The sequence below is a fragment of the Grus americana genome, chromosome 2, assembly GCF_028858705.1.
Source record: "Grus americana isolate bGruAme1 chromosome 2, bGruAme1.mat, whole genome shotgun sequence".
Taxonomy (NCBI): Eukaryota; Metazoa; Chordata; class Aves; order Gruiformes; family Gruidae; genus Grus; species Grus americana.
Window position 1 is genome coordinate 107,341,564 of NC_072853.1, and position 22,149 is coordinate 107,363,712.

The 22,149-nt window shown below is 42.5% G+C and overlaps 1 protein-coding gene across 1 annotated transcript in view; it reads right to left on the minus strand.

Moving 5' to 3' along the window:
• ADCY1 (adenylate cyclase 1) overlaps positions 1-3,410 on the minus strand; it is a 165,473-nt gene extending 162,063 nt beyond the window's left edge. The window contains exon 1 of the mRNA XM_054814354.1: positions 1,768-3,410. Coding sequence (XP_054670329.1) covers positions 1,768-2,436 — 669 coding nt within the window. The 5' untranslated portion in view covers positions 2,437-3,410. The remainder of the gene's footprint in view (positions 1-1,767) is intronic.
• Between the last annotated feature and the right edge of the window lie 18,739 nt (positions 3,411-22,149).

Genomic DNA, 22,149 nt, shown 5'->3' on the forward strand with positions numbered 1-22,149 from the left:
TAGCAGATTTCCTCTCTTCAAAATGTTTCACATTCAAGCCCTTGGTTAGATTATTTAGTGAGCAGACCTTATTGTCAGCTTCTTTATGTTGTTTGTCTAGAACAGCAGATGCCACACTGAACTGCAACTTGGCATCAAGGAAAATCTGCCTCTGTGCCAGGGCAGCCAGGATAGCCTGGACCCCCCCATAAGGACTAATTGGTACTCCAGTAAAAAGAACTATCTTCAGCCCTACTCATAGAGAAATATTCTAGTGTGTTTAGCATCCTTTTGGATGCTTTTAAGGAAGGCTCCTCTCAGTGTTCCTGCATTTCATCAGCTCTCCCTCTCATGGAAACTCTAAATCACACATTTAAAAATAGACATCAGATTATCTGGGTAAATCATAAAGCTCAGCTTATCTCTCTCTTCCCCTTCAAAATATACAATTTATTTTGTCCACCAGCTCAGCAGCATGAAGCCATGAATAATCCTGTTTGACTCAGTAACCTCACTCTTTTGATTGTCCCTGTGTATCTCCATTATGTGCATGTATGTCACACTGGGGGGTGTGTGTCTGTGCAAGCATGTAAGAAGGAATTCACGGTTCTGGCCACAAAGGTGTGCAATTCTGCTTATGGCAGTGTTTATGACCATGCCAACTGTGCACGTCCTAGCATCACAACACAGCCTTACACAGCCAGGGAGAATAATACCAGGATTCAGGAGAAGCAATGCACTAAGTACTTCAATTATGCATTAAATTGTTGTTTAACACCAATCTAGACCCCAGAACACACGTGCTTCCCCTGAGGGCAGGCATAATCAATGCAATACGAGGGAGGACACAAAAATTTTTTCAATTTCTCTTTCCCAGTGGTTCGGAGGCACTACATAACAGAGCCTTAAGCAGCAAACCCCGAGTCCCAGCCCCAGCATTTCCCACACGCGCATCTCCTCGTCCTCCTCCCCCTGCCAGTGCGGCCCATCAGGCCACGGGAGCCGGAGAAAGCCCTGCAGGGCTATAAATAGCTACTCGGGGGAGGGGGGAGAGTGCAGCAGCACGTTTCCAAAGATGCTTGCTGCAGAGGGAGGTTTTGCTGGATTAATTCAGAGGGGAAAGGGAACCGCTAGGAAGTTGACTGACATACGAAGTAATGTCTGTGGAGAGAGGGCAGCAGCTGCCCTGGGGAAACTGAAGGGGGAATGCCTCATTCGCTGGGAGAAAGCGAGGTGGGTTTCCCCCTTTGAGTGTCCCACCTATTTCAGCTCGTTTCTGCAGAGCCCCTGAGATGGGCTGTGGGCACGAAGGGTCCACGGCTGAGAGAGGCAGCGAGGATACGAATCAACTCGATCGAGTGTTATTAGCACACGCAGCTTATTGTCTATGCCAAGTTTGTACTGAGTCAAGCGCTGTTATTTATATGCACTGGATTCGCACTGACCGTGCATGCGGTGCCCCTGCACCTGCCCCAGCGTGGAAACGGTAGTGCTGGCTCCCGTCTCCCAGGAGCCGCCCTATCCCCCACTGCCTCCCGGAAACTTTCGGGAACTACAGGCACGGCCCGAAGCACAGGTGCGTGCTCGCCCCTTCCCCGCCGGGGACACACCGGGTACTCCCCAGTCACCTCCTGGCGCCGCCGCCACCCCGGCTGGCTGCGCAGGGGGCGGCATGCAGCCTCCGCCGCCCCCCGGGGCGCGCTCCGCGCCTCTCCGCGCTTCCCCGCCCGCCGGGCACGCACCGCGCGGCTGTGCAGTGCTGCAGTGCCCGGCCCGGCCCTCTCTCACCGTCCTCCAGAGCCGCTGCCGCTTGGCACTGACGGAGGTGGCGGTGACGATGAGGTGGGAGACAGACACCACCAGCCCGAAGACGATGGCCAGCAGGGTCCGGACGGGCAGCAGCGAGTAGGAGACGAAGGTGACCAGCATGAGCTGCCACATGCCCTGCTCGGGGGCGCTGGGGGGCTCCATGCCGTAGGCGCCGAGCGAGAAAGGGCAGCAGAGGAAGGAGAAGGTGAAGCTGAAGAGCAAGGTGAGCTTGACGATCTGCTGCAGCTGGGTGACCTGCAGATACTTGACATTGGTGACGATGAAGAGGGAGAGGAAGATGATACAGTGCACCGGGTGTGAGCCTTTGGAGATAGTCAGGCTGGGGCCGGAGAGCAGCTCCACCAGTGCCAGGCTGGCGGTGAGCACGATGAGGACGGCCAGCGCCTTGAGGGTGGACGTCTGCTCCAGCTTCAGGTTGTAGCTCTGGAAGAGAGCCTCCAGCTCCTTGCAGTCAAACTCGTCCTCGCAGGCGATGGCATCCAGCAGCAGCAAGGGAGGGGGGTCCCCGAGCCCGGCTCCCGCTCCCGCCGCCGCGGCAGCCGGCGGGGAGCAGCAGCAGTGGCAGCACTTCTTCCTCTTGGTCTTGACTTTCTGAAACGGTATTTCCTCCATGTCAGTGCCATTCATAAACCCCGGGGAAGAAATGCTCCTCCTGGTGTCCCCCGCTGCCGCTCCTCCGCCTCGCTGCTCATAAAAGAGAGGGGGGCTGCGAGCAGGAGCCGCGGCCGCACGCCCGCAGGCAGCCCCCGCCGCCGCAGCTCCGCGGACGCGGGCACCGGGCGCAGCCCGCCAGCTGCCGGCCGCAACCCGCGGCGCCGGCAAACGCCCCCCTCCGCTGCCACCAAGGAGCCGGGGTGGCTGGGACGGCGGGAGGAGAGCCTCACTCGTGTTAATATGCCAACCTTCCTTCCTTCCTGCCTGCCTGCCTGCCTGCTGTCTCTCTCTCTCTCTCCCCTCTCCACCCTCCTCTTCCTCCTCCTCCCCTGGTGCTCCAGGGATGTTAATCTCCTAATGACACCAAAACACCATGCAAAGGTTTGAAATCAGGCGGAGGGAGGGGTGGGGACAGAGGGTGGGTGGAAGCGGAGAGAAGGGGAGTGGGGGATAATCAACAGGCGGGTCTGCCTTCAGATACCGCTATTTGGAGGAGCAGGAGCTACGGAGAGCGGGTGGCAAACGGGCTCCCGGGGAGCGGGCAACATTAAAAAAAAATTACAACCTACAACAACGAAAAAAAAAAATAATGAGATCCAGCCAGAAGACTGGGCTAAGAGGAGGAAAAGTGGGGCAGTAGAGCCGGAGATAAAGCAGGAGGCAGGGAAAGGCAGGGCGATCCCCTTCCCACGTCCGGGAGCATCTCACCGGGGCTGGGGAGCGAGAGGCGCCTGCGCGCCGCTCGCTTGGGAAGCCGGACACGTCCCCCGCCGGGGCACCGCGGATCGGGAGCCGCGCGGGGGGATCGCCCGCGCCCTGCGCAGCGCCCAGCACAGCAGCCCCCCGGCTTTCCAGCTGCACCAGCCTTCGGGCTGCCGCTGCTGTCTGACAGCCTGGTGTTGCCCGCCTGCTTTGACATCTATTTAAATATATATAAATATGCAATATGTGTGTATATATATAAAGACACAGAAATACATGTAAATATACATACATATGTAAATATATAAAAATATATATAAATTTATAAATATAGGTGAAGCCTGCATCCTTTGAGAAATAAAGCCTTATCTGCCTGAATAAACATGCTGATTTTACTGGTTTTGCCTCCTAGACTCTGAAGCAGTTGGAAGAAGCACAGTGAATGAGACAATTTTCAAGAAAACGTGTTTCTGTGCACACTTCTGCCTGTCTGGGAGTACAAATCAGTCAGTGGCTATGAAGGGCTACTCTTGTGACAGAAGTTAATTATTATCCCACACAAAATTGCACTCAGTGCCTCATGAAAAACTTGAGTTGGAAGTCTGCGTGTTGTTTTTGGAAAAAAACTTCTGGTTCTGCCTATAATGCTGCTACCACATACCACTATTTACAAAGTTGCCACTAAAGAATACAATACCAAATTCTTTTCTGTAACCATTGCATCTAATTTTTCGATTATGAGACTGATTCCAAATTCACCGAAGACTAGAGAAAGGATTGCAATTTTTCTTTTAGCTTTGGATTTTTAAGAATCAGGGCTAGGAAAATGTCAAAATAGAAGACTTTAATAGATTACAAACATTTGGCTTTTCAAAGGTAGTGCAGGAATACTTTCCAGAATCAAAGCAGAATCCTACTATCATGGGTATGTGTCGTCGTTTAACCCCAGCCAGCAGCTAAGCCCCACGCATCCACTCACTCATTTTCCTCCTGACAGGATGGGGGATGGAATTGGGAGAGTAAAAGTGAGAAAACTCATGGGTTGAGATAAAGACAGCTTAATAGGTAAAGCAAAAGCTGTGCACACAAGCAAAGCAAGACAAGGAATTGATTCACCACTTCCCATGGGCAGGCAGGTGTTCAGCCATCTGCAGGAAAGCAGGGCTCCATCACACGTAATGGTTACTTGGGAAGACAAACGCCATCACTCTGAACATGTGTGTGTGTGTCCCTTCCCTCTTCTTCCCCCAGCTTTATATTGCTGAGCATGACATCATATGGTATGGAATATCCCTTTGGTCAGTTGGGGTCAGCTGTCCCAGCTGTGTCCCCTCCCAACTCCTTCTGTACCCCCAAGCCTCCTCGCTAATGGGGTGGTGTGAGAAGCAGAAAAGGCCTTGACTCTGTGCAAACACTGCTCAGCAGTAATGAAAACATCCCTGTGCTATTATCAACACTGTTTTCAGCAGAAATCCAAAACATAGCCACATACTAGCTACTATGAAGAAAATTAACTCTATCCCAGCCAAAACCAGCACAGTATGTTGAAGATCTAATTGCTGATTTTTGTGTCAGTGATGTCAGATTCTGGTTCCGGATTTGGGCTGAAGAGCCTTAAGATCACAGCAGGCAGGGACTCTTTAAGATTTGTTACAGCTGTGAATGGTGTTGATACTTTACTTCTGGATAGTAAGGTAGCTTTTAAAAAATCTCTGATATATGATCTAAAGCAACATAGTTTTTTACATTAGTATTTTAGTATTTTATGTTAGTCTCAGTCCTCCAGACTTAGTATGCAGTCGTTCAACCTGTACAGACCTCATGAAAAGAAAATGAATCAACATTGCTGGAGTTTGTGTGTTACAGATTCAAAATATTTCACACTTGAGACAATGACTGTTACTTACTCTGTGTTCATGTGACACCATTCATGGTTGTTTCTTAGACCCTCAAACACTGCAGAACTGTAAAAATAGCTGGTATTTAGATTTCTGTAACTTCCTTCAGGAAGAAAATAAAGGGGTTGGATTTGCTGGCCTGAGTGCTGGAAACAGGAAGAGATGTTTAGCTGAAATGAAATTATACCTAACAAAAAAAGGCTTCCTTTGTTTTGCAGTATCTCTGGTGTGTTTGGAAAGCTAATAAAATTCATCTCCTTCTTCACTTTGGTGCATAAATTCACTTCAGTCACACATATATTAGATAAATACAGACTGTTATATTTTCACCTGTCCTCAGCTTTCTTCTGAACTCATATATCCTGAGGCATAAATTAGTATTTCACATCTCACACTGCATAAGAGGTGGCACCTAGCTGCCCAGCCCTATAAACAATCTACTGAAAGAGTTGTCATGCTAGCAGTTATAATTTCTTTCTTCTGGCTCTCAGCTTGCTGCTGGGAAAATGGAAGGTGAGTAATTCCCTACAAGGCACCCTGTGGTTTATTTTCATGCTTCTTACAACCTCAGGTCGGGTTAGTTAGTACATACATACAGCAGAGAAGGCCCATATGTATGAGACATACAAATCTCCATTCTGATTAGGTCAAGGGGAAGCAGTGAACTGTTGAAGCTTCGTCTTCCTTAGACACTGTAGGAATATGGAAATGCCACACAGTGATTAATGAAACTCTTCCATCCTTTATACACTGTTTCACATCACAGGGCTAATACCTCACCTTACCCTGCATAGTGAAGAGCCCAATTTTTACCACAAATATAAAGAAGGAATCTCAGACCCTTTGTCTGAAACAGGCATCTTATTAAAGCAAATAACTAGCTATAAAACTGCTGGAATGCTCTTGACATAGTACAGTATTTTCTGACCAAACTTTGCTGCTGCAGATGACAGCAGCCTGGTTGGGGTTTCGTGAACTATGAACAACACTTTCTGGTCTGTAGTACACTTCTGGCTCATTTCTAAGGAAGATACATGGTTGGTTTTGATATATAATGCCCTCAAAGTTCTGGATGTTGGCCAAATCCAAACCAGCTCTTCCTGTTGAATATCCTTGCATTTGTAACCAGAGGCTACTCTGGGCATAAATGTAGTATTGACAGGAAAGGGCGATTAGAGCCCAGCTTTATCACCTTCTGCATTGCAAAACCTATCTGTTTTTTCAGCCTTTTCCTAAGAGGCAAGTTGAGTTGGTTGGTTGAGTCACTGGAGGTTGAAAACATTTCTTCGTGGAGAGTTGGGCAGTATATGGATCTAGGTTACACTAAGCAGAAGTCTCTCTACCTTTTACTGGACCTCAGGACTAGTCTTGAATTAAAGGGCTACTCAGAGTTTCAGAACATCTATTTTTATTTGATTTTTGCATATAGATTATTGATTTAATAGTTATTTATTTTTCACTGTCCATCCTGTTTTACTTTACTGAACTCTCTGTTTGCATTTTATATCTCCTCACTGTCCTAGTTTCGACTGGAATAGAGTTAATTTTCTTCCTAGTAGCTGGTATAGTGCTGTGTTTTGGGTTTAGTATGAGAATAATGTTGATAACACACTAATGTTTTAGTTGTTGCTAAGCAGCATTTACAGTTAAGTCAAGGACTTTGCAGCTTCCCAGGCCCTGCCAGTGAGGAGGCATGAGCCTTCCGCAGGAGGTGCACAAGAAGCTTGAAGGGGGCACAGCCAGGACAGCTGACCCAAACTGGCCGAAGGGATATTCCATACCATATGATGTCATGCTCAGCAATATAAAGCTGGGGAAAGAAGACGGAAGAGGAGGGCATTTGGAGTGATGGTGTTTGTCATCCCAAGTAACCGCTACTTGTGATGGAGCCCTGCTTTCCTGGAGATGGCTGACAACCTGCCTGCTGATGGGAAATAGTGAATGAATTCCTTGTCTTGCTTTGCTTGCATGTGCAGCTTTTGCTTTACGTATTAAACTGTCTTTATCTCAGCCCATGAGTTTTCTCACTTTTACTCTCTCAATTCCGTCCCCCATCCTGTCAGGAGGAAAATGAGTGAGTGGATGCATGGGGCTTAGCTGCTGGCTGGGGTTAAACCACAACACTCACCTCCAACAGTTTCAAGCACTCACTGGAGTGCTTGAAGTGCTGGAGATCATCTTTGGAAGCAATACTTTTCATAGAACTAGAGCTTTTCAGGTTCATGACAATTTTAGAATTAAGCATAATCAAAGTTTGGCATCACTAGAATTTTTGTCTTGGGTTAATTTTTATCTGAGTAAGGATTGCAAAGATTTTCATTTTTTTATCCATATTTAGTATTGCCTACTTGTGACAGAATGCCATGCTTTATCATCTGAGACAGGGATAGAAATCTTTTTTTCTTCTCACCCTCTCTGACAGTAAGAGTAAGGACTCTGCATAAAGCTATTGAGAAATTTCTGCAGACTCATTCTAGCAGGCACAGCTTGTTAATGCCACCACAGAAATAGAGATACGTGTCTAGTGAGAGAAAAGCAGTGATGTGGGCAGGACGGAAGAGGTCCTGCAGAAAATGGTAGGAATGGCCAGGCTTAAACATAAAAATTCAACAGAGTGTTTTCCTCCTCTCACAGATCTCTGAAATATATTCACTGTTTTTTCTAGATTTTGGGGAAAGCCAAGGTTTGAAAAAATGAAAGTATGTTTTTCCAAATAATGCACAGATTTAATTTGGAATCAGTATAGGGACTCCATCCATATTCCTATTTCAAGAAATATAGACTAGATTTCTGTAAGGCTACTGAAATACTGTTTGAATGGATCTCATGAGCATCATAGTATCTGTTCCTTAATTGTGATTTTAAAGTTTGATTTATGTTACATGCATTCTGATGGAGAACAAATGAAACAGTTCTGATATATACCACTTCCACGGTTAAACAACTTTAACTGCAAGTTTGAATTCATCTAACTACAGAGTTTCTACTACAGAGCTGAGATAAACTTTGCCCAGGGACAGTAAGTGAAAGCCTTAGAACACCTACAAGTTCAGTTGTTAGGAAACATTAGCGTTTAACCTCAACACTGTTCTCCAAAACAACTTCTTGGTTTAATCTTTTCCTTTGTGCTTCTTCATACAAGAACTAGTTTTAAGAGATGAGCAATTACCTAAAGCACCCAGAACAGACTTGAGTCCTTCAAGGGTAAATTTAGGTTGTAACACTAATCACTCAATGACAAACCTGTGCCTTAGCTTCTGCTCAGGTCTAACAGCAGCACTTTTGCTCACTCAGTTTCCTTTGGATCACACAGTGTTTTTGCACTCAGACTATTTTAATCACATTTCTATCTGTATAGAAGTCTATTTGATTGTGTAATCTATTGGAGAAAAAAAAAAATCAGATGAGAAGAAAATTACATTAAGGCCTTGACCTGCAGTCAGTTGTCAGACAAGACTGGTGCTGAAGCAATTAGGGGATTTGACAGAAGAATAATATGGTTAAAGTGGCTATTTTGCCAGCAGAGAATGGGGATGGGCTTTCTCTAGTCCTCTCCTGAGCAGACAGTACAGATATTAAGAGCATTTGAATCCTTTACCTTTCTGTTCTAAGCCTTCCAGGAGAGCATGATACTTCTGTGACCTACTGAACTTCTGTATTAATACTAATGAATCTCTTCAGTGAGCAAGCAACGTGCTTTTCAGCCAGCAAAGATTTATAGCAGGTCAGCTGGATCCTTCCAGCTTTTGACAAGTTATTACTTTCCGCCATCAGTACTGCATCAAGTCTGATTTATCTATTCTTCATCTAAAATTAGAGCCATCCAAAGACTATTATATAGGCAAAAATTCAGGAAAGGGGGTTGGTGCATTTTTATGAGGAATTCATTGACTGTTTCTTTTATGATCTCTAGTAAGCTACAGTGCTCAGGAGCTTCCCCAGATACCACACCCCATCTGGCCATGCTTCTGCCTCACCACGCCGTACTGCATCCTCCCTCTTACCTCAGGGAAACGTCAGGATTTTTCCTTCATGAGCCTGTAGATAGTAACAGCATGGAAATGACACAGGAAAGGTTTCCAAGCTTCTTCAAAACAATTTGCTGCGTACTTTGCCAAGGGGTATACAACAGTGATATATATTGGTTAAAAAAACAACCGGAAAAACAAGAAATCACAAACCACCTGCAAAACCTGCACAGCACTCACACCATCTACTTTCATTATTTCGCTTTAGATGTGTAAGAGCCTACTGTTTTTCAGTGGACAATAGTATGCCAAAGGGTATAATGCAGCTACTCTCAGTTGGCTATGAAAGTTCTGGTAAACCCTCATGGTGCAATGCAGCTCCATGCAGAGGCACCAGGTCAGTTACTGAAACCCGTGTAGCTGCACGTTACGTGGCCTTGCACTTGTGTCAGAGCTTACCAGCGCAGGCTTCATACTACATTTACATGGTTGTGCAGTTACCAGGTCTGGAGACAGCTTGTTCAAGGGCTGCCTTGGGATCTTTGCAGTGCAGTCTGGAGACTAGAAATATCACGTTAGTCTGCAACAGCTGACAACCTTTTCCTGTCTTTCAGTAGGGCAGATCTTTCAATATATTGGTGTCTTCAGAATCACATTCCCATCCAAGGCTGGGATATAGCCTGACCAGTTGTGTTGGATTGTTTGCTTCAATAAAGCTGTTATTTTATCTTTCCTGGTCAGCTTGGTTAACAGACCTTTTCTGAGCCAGCTCCACAGTCGATATCTCACAAAAAATACAATTATATAAAGCTGGATCAGTTCTCAGGCAAAATGCAAATATTTTTGAGTTCCCACAAGTTTCCTTTCACAAATCCTTTCAGAAAAACAAAGAAAAGAAAACAAACCCAACCCTTTCCCCCCAACATCTCAGTACTTGTCCATGCAACAGAACAATGCATATTTCTCAAACCAGTTAGCAGATTTGGTAGCAATTTCCGTTATGCAGGTGATCTCATTGACCAAGGCATTCTTAAAAATCCCTTAGCTGTAAAAACATACTTAGTAAAATTGAGACCACTTGGAAGAAAATATTTTTAATTTTCCTTGCTTCCATGTCAAGCATTCAATTCTCATTTTAGGAGCTCTGCAAATGCCTAGCATCAGGGCACTGGCAGTGTTTGACAACATTACACGGCTCTGATCCTGTTCCATGAAATCAAGGGAAGTTTTGATATTCACTGCAGCTATATTAGCCCTGATATTATAACTGTGCTTATTTCCCAAGGAATGTTTCTGTTTCTCTTTATATTCATATTGCCATTTTCTAAGGTTCAGAGCCTATAGCGTTCTTGTTCGTGTGATGAAACGTAGTTTAGATGTATTTCAGAGTGTGTCTAAGGGCAAGCATTTTGCTTACCGTATTCTCTCAAATCCCTTGAAAAGGAAAAGCCAAGATGTAAGCAAAAATAAAGATACAAATTGTAGCTGAATTCCACAGTTCACCCCAGCCCTATTTCTGATACATCCATTTTTAAAAAACATGCATTAAATAGTAGTTCATATTCACCATATCTGGTCTCCTCCTATTTTGCTCATCTCTAAGTTATACTGCACATATATTCTTGGATCAATTATGCTAAAGCATGGTATTATTATTTATGAACTGAAAGTTTAGTAAACAACATTTTTTGCTTTGTTTTGTTTTAAATGAAGGCTATCAGTTGCTTAAGATTTTTTTATCCCATATATGCTTTCATTATGTCAAGTTTTCACTCTTGGTAATATTCAGGACATGCTCTGCTATGACTTTCCATCACAGCGCACTTATTAGCAGTTCTGTAAATAGCTTCTTCAAGTGCCAGACCTGAGGCTCCCTTCTGGACTTCTGATTTGGGCAAAACTCTACATTGATTTCATTTGGGAGTTTTTCTTGAGTAAGTGTTCTAAAAGCTGGCATATTTTCATTTGCAGAGCCTCCTGTCAAAGAGTGAAAAGTACACTGACAACATAAATTTAACAACAACAAAAAGTAATATATTTGTAGTCCGTTCCCACTGGAGGAAAAAAGTTGCTTTTATACTAATTTTAGTGTTTTCTGATGATAACTGTGACACTAACAATAGTTTCAAGACATAGCATACTACAGACAACCAGTGTGCTCCCTGCCAATTAGTACTTGCACTTCACCACTGAAATGAATACAGATATAGCCCTTTGCTCACTTTATAAACCCAAGGAAACAATCCCCCAAACCAGCAGAATTTTAAATAAAAATCTTAATGATGCTTTTCAAATAGAATTATAAACTTGTTACAGAAGGCTGAGTTACAGAAGACACTTACTAGAGATTCACCTCCTGTAACACCCCTTGCAAAGACCTGAGTACACAGAAACATCAGATACTAAACTGCTGCTCCACTTAACCTCCACCAAGGACCAATATTCCCTCTATTTTATATCTAATCTATGTAATGAGATTCTTCATGTAAGTCCTGCAACCAGCAACTAATTAGGTCAAATTAACAGCACATATGTTACAGGATCTATTTTGAGTTTAAACCCTCAAGATGGAGCTACCTTCCTCTTTACGGTAACAACTGCTGGGTGTTAAAAGTAAAAAGACAACTTTATGTTGTGCTATGTTTACTATTCCTTTAGTCAAACCATTGCTCAACACTAAGACAGATTTCAATGATATATTTATTTTCTCATCACCTGTGCTCCCCTTTCATCCTAAATAATTTGCATAAACCTGTATAATGCTATTTAGCTTATGCCCCACTGTTACTATAAATAGATGAACTGGAAATTCAGCTTAGTAAAGCAACTTAATTCTTTTCTTGTCTCATTCTTTCTTCCTGCTTACACGCTGTGCATGTATTTGTGTGCATGAAGGTGTGAAAGAGAGATTGTGGCCTCAAAAGGAATTTTAAGAGATAAGTGTTATTGTTCTTATTAATGATTAGGGGAAACACAAAATTTTCTGAGCTGATGCAAAAGTAGGAGCCTTAAGAACAACCCCAAATATTACAGGGATTCCTGTATATGTGTGTGCATGTGAGTGTGTATGTTTGTAAATGTAGAGAAGTGGGATTTTTTTTTTTTTAAGTCAAAACATTTTACATTTTTCCTTATGTGAGACAAGTTGAGAGTTATGTAGTCAGGTGGGAATCTTACTAACACCACAGTTCATACCTTTCACACACAGTCTTCCGTTGTTTTTTGTGTTTTCGTTTAATTGCTTAACAACCTGTTTGTTTATCAGTCAAGTTTACAGTTGAAAATTAGGTTGTTTCTTTAAAAACCTACAGGTGAAATTAAAAGTCTCATAGAATATAGAATATCCTGTTGGAAGGGACTCATAAGGATCATCTCTTGTTGGAAACAATATAGAAATGATGCTTAGATATTATTTAAAATGAGGCATTTTTCTCACAAATTTTGTTTGCAAAAATCATTAAAAATACTTTAGTTTAAATATAAGTCTGCATGCCTAAAACATTAATTGTATATTTGTTACAGCTATTTTTGTAGCACCTTAGCAGTTAATCCCTGAGAATGCTTCCCCTCCTCAGCACTGATAGCACTTTAAAGCACAGGGACGCATTACTCTAAGGAGAGCTTACTGTTGTTTTTAACTCTAGACTATGTACAAGCCTGACTACATCTATTATACATTGGGTCTTATCCTCTAGTCTGAAATATATCTCACTTCTCTAAACAAGGTTGAGTGCTATTTTTCTTCCCCTAATCCTGCTTAGCAAGACAACACGGTAGTCTGGGCAGTTTAAATATTCCAGTTAAGTGGGAGAAAGGTCGCTGCAAGATTACCGCAAAGATATCAGGTGACGCTAAAGGGCAGATGCATTTTTCTAAAGGATTTCCTAAAGGATTTCCAAAGGATTTTAGGGAAGGAAAGGCAATACTAACATTAAAATAAAAAATCTATAGGAATATTGAGTTACCATCACAGCAATGAAACCTGCATTTATTTTTGTGAGTAGGTTTTACAGTTTTGCCCAGCACCAATGTAGTCTTTTGGCCACGCACAGAACTCACCAAAATCTGGGAGGACTTTCCGCCCTCTTTAGCCCCAAGTGCTGCTCTGCAGTGCCCAGTGATGAATTCTGCATCATGGTGGCCCGCTCTGCTCATCGCACCGCCCAAGAAAAATTCCCCTGATTTCACTGGAAACATATCCTACAGGGCTGAATCCAGAGGTTAAGGAAGTCGACTGGATATTTTCTGTCAGCTTTACGGGGTTTTATGCCTGGCTTGTAACTTTTGGGCCTTTACCTTCAAGACATATGTGTGACCAACAGACCTCTTCAGTGAGATTTGCAACAACCCCTTGTGGTGGGTTGACCCTGGCTGGAGGCCAGGTGCCCAGCAGAGCTGCTCTCTCACTCCCCTCATTCACTAAACAGGGGAGAAGAGGTATAACGAAAGGCTCCTGGGCTGAGATAAGGACAGGGGGAGATCACTCACCAATTATCATCATGGGTGAAACACACTCAACTTAGAAAAAAAATTCACCTAATTTATTACCAAGCAAAACAGAGTAGAGGAATGAGAAATAAAACTAAATCTTAAAACACCTCCCCTCACCCCTCTTTTCTTCCTGGGCTTAACTTCACTCCCGGTTTCTTTCCCTCTTGCCCCCCAGCGGCGCAGAGGGACGGGGAATGAGGGTTGTGGTCAGTTCATCAGATGTTGTCTGTGCTGCTTCTTCCTCCTCAGGGGGAGGGCTCCTCACACTCCTCCCCTGCTCCAGCGTGGGGTCCCATCATGGGAGACAGTTCTCCATGAACTTCTCCAAATGAGTCCTTCCCACAGGCTGCAGTTCTTCACCAACTGCTCCAACTGCTGGGTCTCTCCCAGGGGGTACAGACCTTCAGGAGCAAACTGCTCCAGCGTGGGTCCCCCATGGGGTCACAAGTCCTGCCAGCAAACCTGCTCTGGCGTGGGCTCCACTCTCCACAGGTCCTGCCAGGAGCCTGCTCCAGTGTGGGCTTCCCATGGGGTCACAGCCTCCTTCAGGTGCCTCCACCTTCTCTGGCATGGGGCCCTCCATGGGCTGCAGCTGGAATCTCTGTTCCCCATCATCCTCCATAGGTTGCAGGGGTACAGCCTGCTTCACCATGGTCTTCTTCAGGGGCTGCAGGGGAATCTCTGCTCCAGCACCTGGAGCACCTCCTCCCCCTCCTTCTGCACTGACCTTGGTGTCTACAAAGTTTCTCACATCTTCTCACTCTGGCTGCAAAAGCTGCCGCTAGGTTTGTTTTCTTTTCCTTCTTAAATATGTTATCACAGAAGCGCTACCACTGTCACTGATGGGCTCGGCCTTGGCCATCAGTGGGTCCATCTTGGAGCCAGCTGGCATTGGCTCTATCGGACATAGGGTAAGTTTCTAGTAGCTTCTTGCAGAAGACACCCCTGTAGCCCCCCTACTGCCTAAACCTTGCCACACAAACCCAATACAGTCAGGAGCTTGCAGTCAGCAAGGTGTTTCCAGAGATCAGTGTGTCCACAAGACAGACTTACCCACCCAGCAAATACTGAAGAGAAATGCCCTATTGACTAAGCATTCAGAATTCTCACTTGTAGGTAATTCTTTTTTTCCCCAACTGCCCCAAGGGACTTTCTGCAGGGACCTGCTGGGAAGAGGTAGCAGCCATAATCCAAAAAGTGATGAGAACACTTTCTGATAATGTAAATGTACCTAATGGTAGAGGGATTGCATGCACCATCTCACACACCAGTATATGCTGGGACCACCCAGCTGGAAAGCAGCTTGGCAGAAGTGGACCTGGGGGTCCTGATGGACACCAAGTTGAGCATAAGCCAGTGATTGGGCCTTGCAGCAAAGAAAGCTAATGGTATCCTGGGAGGAATATCCAGAGGGAGGTGATCCTTCCCCTCTGCTCAGCGCTGGTGAGGCTACATCTGGAGTACTGTGTCCAGTTCTGGGCTCCCCAGTACAAGAGAGACATGGATGTATGGAATAGAGTCCAGTGAAGGGTCACAAAGATGATGAAGGGACTGGAGCATCTCTCTTATGAGGACAGGCTGAGAGAGCTGGGTCTGTTCAGCCTGGAGAACAGAAGGCTCAGGGGGATCTCATCAATGTATAGATACCTGAAGGGAGAGATCAAAGAGGACAGAGCCAGGCTCTTTTCAGTGGTGCCCAGTGACAGGACCAGAGGCAACAGGCACAAACTGAAACACAGAAGGTTCCCTCTAAACATCAGGAAACACTTTTTTTACTGTGAGGGTGACTGAGCACTGGCACAGGTTGCCCAGACAGGATGTGGAGTTGCCACCCTTAGAGATATTCAAAAGCCACATGGACATGGTCCTGGGTAACTGGCTCTAGATAGCCCTGCTTGAGCAGGGGGGGTTGGACTAGATGACCTCCAGAGTTCCCTTCCAATTTCAAGCCTCCTGTGATGCTGCAATTCTATGATATATGTGGGGAAGGGACTGCAAACCACTGTGGTGCAACCCCACTCCAAGTGGCAGGCTATTTTATGTGCAGGAACTGTCTCCTCCATCTTCTACATGAAAAGTAAAAATTATTCAGTCTGTCAAAGAAAAAGCAGATTGGACAATGCAAGATCTGTGCTAAGAAACATATCTAATGATTGCAAAATACAAAAGTGTAACTGCATTTTATAATACACCTGATCATGCAGGGGGTAGATGTATTACAAGCTTCTCATGGGATTACAGAACAATTAAAGGAACAATTACTGTAGAGACGCTAGCTGGGCATACCCATGACTTGGGTGACAGAGAAAAACCCCCAACTCTGTCAAAACTGGGGCAGTTCTCAGAAAACATGTGAAAAACTCAGGCCCCTAGAAAATATGAAAAAAAAAAAAAGAGGTATGGAAACATTATTTTAGCACTCCAGTTTCATGCAGCAGTTGAAAGGGAGATTTGAGGACTATAATTTGTGTTCAGGTTCTTAATTTGGTTGCCTAGATCACTCATAGGATCTGCCCTAGAGTGTGAAAATTTGTGTGCATGAGCAGAGAAATAAGAAAACTGTGCACTATCAAGCTGACCTTTTTCACAAACTTTGAAATATTCTGCCTGGAAATGATTCCATACCATAGCTTTCAAAAGTTATGAAGTGTAGTGATCTGATTTTGTAGCCTTTGCATTTTGCACAGAAGTGAGTATTATTTCCCCTTTTAAATATATGGTGATTTATGGAACTTGCAGATTTACAATTTTATTTCCCCCCATCTTTAATCATTCACATGATTAAACTAACAAAACAATTAAAAGAAAGGAAACATGAACAGCATGAGATAATGTTCACCCACCATATCTGAACAGCATTTGTTTTGGTTCATTTGTGTCCTTATGATTTCAGTAAAACTCTTCACAGACCCCTTTATATTTAAAGTTTCTCTTCACCTTATATGGTATTTCAACTGCATGCAGTAGATGAAATGCCCTTCTAAAATTTCAGTATTTGAAATGGATCAATCTGGCTTTTGAATAGATTTTCAAAACCTATTTATCATCAAGGGAAACTTTTTTTAACCTAAGGAGTTTTATGCATACATTTATGGTAATGAGTACAAGCTATTATGCCTGTCATGATACAAAGCAATTCAGCTGGTATTATTTTCATAAATATTTAAAAGCTGGCACACCTACAGTGTAGGCTAGGGGTATTCTAGTAGAATCATTAAAAAAAAAAGGGAAAAGCTATGTGATCTTCATCTAGATAAACTTGGTTAAAATAGCAGTGAAGATGAGACACTTGGGCTTTATTTTGAGTTAGCAGGTTAAACTTAGGTTTAGAGATAATTAGAATAAAAACCTAAGACATCTTTTCTTCACTGCATTTTTAACATCATTTGACTAGATCAGCTTAGTCACTTTTGGTTTGGAACATTTTTTTCTTCCACAGTGTAAACACGGTTCATGTGAGAAAACATACATACCACATCTCCCAGGAGACTGCAACAAAGATGCGGTCTTGGACATGGCTTTGATCAACCTGATCTAGTGAAAGATGTTCCTGCCCATGGCAGGAGAGCAGATGATCTTTGAAGGTCCGTTCCAACCCAAACTATTCTATGATTTTGTGATTCTGTGTTCCAGTTGATGATTCTAATCAGCAAAGACAATATCAAATTCAATACCCTGTATCCAAGGGTGAGAACAACAGGCATACCTGGGATGCTGAACCATGGCAGAATCATGGGGAGGGAAATGTAAAATATGCATAGATACACTGAGTCAAGTATATTGCTCCAAAAGGACTCTTTTCTATTTGTCCAAAAGTTGTGTTCAGTATTAGACCTTGCTCTTCAGTTTTTCTTGTATTTATAAACTTCATCTCATTAGATTAATTGTAAAATATAATTTTTCCTGACACAAGAATAGAGAACATGAGTTTAGGAGCCTTTCAGCTACCTTTTTAGATGTCTCCATTTATTTGACACCCAACTCCATATAGCCTTGGACAGGAACTGAAAAACTCTTTTTAATCACAAAGATATCATGCTAATAAATGCAGCAAAGCCCTTTTTCTATGCTTCCAATTGTTTTGGTATCATTGCTGTCTCCTGTAGGGAAATAGAATGGTCTGTTGGGAGCTTTTGCCAGAGGAACAACCTTATGTATATTTGATGTGGTTGCTAAATGGTATTGTGCTTATCATTTGTGAATCACTGAAGCTTGCATCTGTTTCTTGTAGCTGGGTTTTGGGCCTAAAGGTTTATTTTAATGGCCCATTAAACTCCCACCTGGCTATTTTGTTGCATACACTAATCTATTTGTGCATTCATTTGTAGATTTTCTAAGGCAGGTAAAAGCATATAGTCCTTTCCATGATCCACTTTAAGACACTGTGACTGTTACCCATTTAAAATATACAAAGGACTCATGGCAATAAACAACTAGTTCAAGGTAATGAAAGGGTAGAATTCTACTTCCTTTGCTTCTACACCTAGAACTAATGAAATATAAGGATAACAAAAAGTCATAAGTTCTTAGGAATGATGTGAAGTATGAAATGCAGCAATAATGAACTTTACTTTTTCAGTCTTGGAAAAAAGGACTTAGAATGTTGTTTAGTTAAAATGTTTTGTATGTTAACATACAAAAATGTTAGCATTAAACTATGGCATTATTGCAGGTATTATTATTTAGGATTAATTACTTGTACTTTAATAATACCAAAAATAATAACACAATCATAGAATGCTTTGAGTTGGAAGGGACCTTTAAAGGTCATCTAGTCCAACTCCCCCTCCCTGCAATAAGCAGGAACGTCTTCAACTGGATCAGTTTGCTCAGAGCCCCATCCAACCTGACCTTGAATGTTTCCAGGGATGGGGCATCTACAGCCTCTCTGGGCGACCTGTTCCAGTGTTTTGCCACCCCAATCATAAAAAATTTCTACCATAAGCAGGTTTAAAATTTAGTTGTGTGAAGTTTTATAAATGTAAATTGCATAATAATTCCATTCCTGAAGAGTTTATAGTCTAAATAAACAAGACTGAAGGAGACTACAGAAGATAAAAGGCATACTAAATGCAAAAAAATGTTCAAGAAAAAATGCTCAATTAACTGCAAGGAAATTTTTAGGATATGTTTCAGCTTGTCCTGGTTTCGGCTGAGGTAGAGCTAATTTTCTTTCTGATAGCTGGTATAGTGCTGTGGTTTGGATTTAGGATGAGAATAATGTTGATAACACATGATGTTTTTAGTTGTTGCTAGGTAGTTGAGGTGTCTACACTTAAGTCAAGGACTTTTCAGCTTCTGATGCCCTGCCAGGTGCACCAGAAGCTGAGAGACCGCAGCCAGGACAGCTGGCCCAGACTGGCCAAAGGGATATTCCCTGCCATAGAACGTCATGCTCTGTGCATAACTGGGGAGGCTGGGAGGTGGGATCACTGCTTGGAAACAGACTGGACATTGAGTTTGGGTTTTTTTCCCTTCTGCATGAGGTGAGTAATTGCATTTGTGCATCACTTGTTTTTCTATTTTTATTTTACTGTTAATGTTATTGCTTGTATTACTATTATCACTGTTGTTATTATTACTCTCTTCTTTGTTATCCTATTAAACTGACTTTATCTCAACCCACAAGGTTTTTTTTCCCATTCTCCTCCCCATCCCCTTGCAGGGGAGGGGTGAGTGAGCAGCTGTGTAGTGCTTAGTTACCATCTGGGGTTAAACCATGACAAACTGCAAGCAAAGTCAGTTTTGTGATTCCTTTTCTGACAAAAAAAAAAAAAAAATTTCTTCAGCTCAGAGCAATTGCTTACAGGGTACTTACTGAGTGAACCAAAGCTGATTTTCATCTGTGGCTTTACATTGACTTTCCGTCATGTAGAAGTTCTCACTCTGTTGCATTGCTTGCTAAAAAAATGCTTACCCTTTCTCAGTAAGCATGATATGCAAACTACCTACCACATGTCAAACTGGTCACATATATAATTTTTTTAAAACCAAAATTTAATCTTATTTCCAGTCTATTTAACCACATACTTTCATCTTTTGTACTTCTACCTGATCACATGAGTAGTGTCCTGGAATACTGCACAGATGACTACTCAGCTTCTGGATGGTAAGCCATCCAGTCTTGACTTATCAGAAGTACAAATTGGTGAAATAACCACATCACCGTGGAAAAAACAACGGCTGAGTTAGGAGTTAACGTCTAGCTTTCCTGCTCATTGCACTAGGTTAGGTTACAGGTCATCTAAAAATACTAGTTTTCAACTAACTGTGAATGTCCAGTAAACATAAAGGAAGAAGTGTAGTAATGTACGTAGCACCAGCAGTGCATTTGGTACTTAAGCAGTATGATGGAGCCCCAAAGTGAAGATTTTAAAGTCTACATAAGCAAAATTTAAGTGCAGGATTTTCAAAATCGGTCTAATTTAAACTCCATCTGTTCCTGCCTAGCCCTCACCAAGACTAACCTTTCCAATCAGTAAAACAGTTATTTGGAATATATACCAATATTGCTTATCTCCTCCACTTTTAACCCTAATCCATTTACCTTTTCCTACATCAGTTAATCAGTACTATTTTGCAACAGAAAGATCCTTCTCTGTGGACATAACTGATATGCAGATAAAAGCCTTTTTTATCTTAGATGTTGGCTGTTCCACTTGAGATCAACATTTCAGTAGCTTTTGAACTGACTGTCAGTACCAGTTCGATAACCACGTGGATGGCAATAGTTGTGCTGACACCCTTGTCAGAAAAGAATGCACTGAATTTGTCTTTTTCAACTGCACACAATTCTCCACCTCCAAGGTTTATATCTGTTGGCCTGCCATTTTAATACAGAATATACCTGCAAAAATCTAGTTATCTTTAGAGAGAAAAACAAGGTCCTCATTCTTTGAACAAGCAACTTGCTCAAGAACCTATGAAAAAACTTCTCAATATTGAATTCTGTAATACTAACCAAACCAGAAACTAACATGACCTAAAATGCAGGTGGGCAACATTCATGAACATTCAGGCACATGCAAAATTTATGCAAAATTTGAATTTTCATGAAGCTGTAAAGAAGTCAGGAAGAACACGACCTTTAGAAATCTTTTCAGTGGTTTAGAAAGGTTTTGGATCAGATCCAAAGAAACTGTCAGGGTGATACCTTCTCAAGTGCATCTGGAACATCAGAAGGAACCTTGTTAGGAAGATAACCAAAAGTTTTCAGCATTAAAGGAGAATATAGGTACAATCTGGGAAGTTATGAAAGATATGAAAAGCACAGTTAACAACTGGAAATCATTGGAAAAAATACCTCTCATCTGGGAGAATAATTGGTTTGAAAGTGAAAGCAGGGAAAAAGTACTGTTGAAAACAAGGAATTTTAAAGAAAGAAAAAAAAAAGTGTTGTCTTTGTAAAAAATGTATGAAACCATTGAACAAGAATCAAAGATAGGGCACTGGTGACTTTCAGACTATAAATTTAATTAACTGGATCTCACATCAGATTTTAATTTGGAAACAGAAAGATTTCACCCCCACCTACATATAGGAGCTGCTTAGCATGCATCAGAAAACCTACCCACAATAAACAAACTCATGGGATATAATTGTGAGACAGGTGATTCTGGAGACCAAAAAAGAGCCCTATTATAGTCCAAGAAATATTATATACATTATTACAATTAAATATTGACTGGAGGACACTGTGAAGTGTGCTAATGCTTTGTACACTGCAGAGTGGTGGCACTTCTTTATCACAGACACAACAACTCATTATGGTCTTTTTTCCCATCCTGGTAGATGAAATTCCAAGGGCAAATACTCTGGCTTTTGGAAGCATTTGTATACATACTTGGAACCAAGCTTATTCTAACAGTCCCATCACTGAAAGTATTTTAATGACATCTTTTGTTTTTAACTAAAGTAGACTTCAGCTAGACAAAGCTAGACAAGCTAGACAAATTAGCATTCAGGAGTGGCTGCTGGACCCTAGATGGTGGAATTTGAAGAAAAAGGGAGAAAAAGGTCTATTTTGTGCCAAATTCCCAAATAAGTTGTTTGCATCTCTTGCGAGGATGTAATTAAAGATTTCTTTAGAAAAAACAAATCTCCACACAATCATGACCCACCAGAAAGAAAAATCTGTTTCTTGTCAGAGCAAATATATTTTGGACTTTCTTTTCACAACCCCGGGAAAAGAAACCTAGCTTTTGGTTGCTCTATTACCTTCACATTCAGAACTGACTTTATTTTAATACAGGGGGGTCACCTGGCAAAGTCAAAGAGCTGAGACATCTCCACTGACTGAATTGCCTCTCCTGTTGATACAGCACTTATACCTCATAACAGGGTTTTCTTGTCTAACTTTTAAACAGCTTGAATCTTCCACCACACCTTTTCACTTACTGAAGAGAAAGACAGGCAGCATGCTCAGGGCTCAAAGTTCACCTGCAGATTGAAGCAGATACATTTTCACTTTCAAATCAATCATTTGATTTCAGCCAATTATCAGTGGCTGAAATAGCTGGTGCATACTGGTGCTTTTTCTTCCTTCTGCCTCATAGATACCATCCATATGGTGAGTATGATGGCAGCACAGTCATAGAAACAGGTATTACCAATTGATACTTCACAGA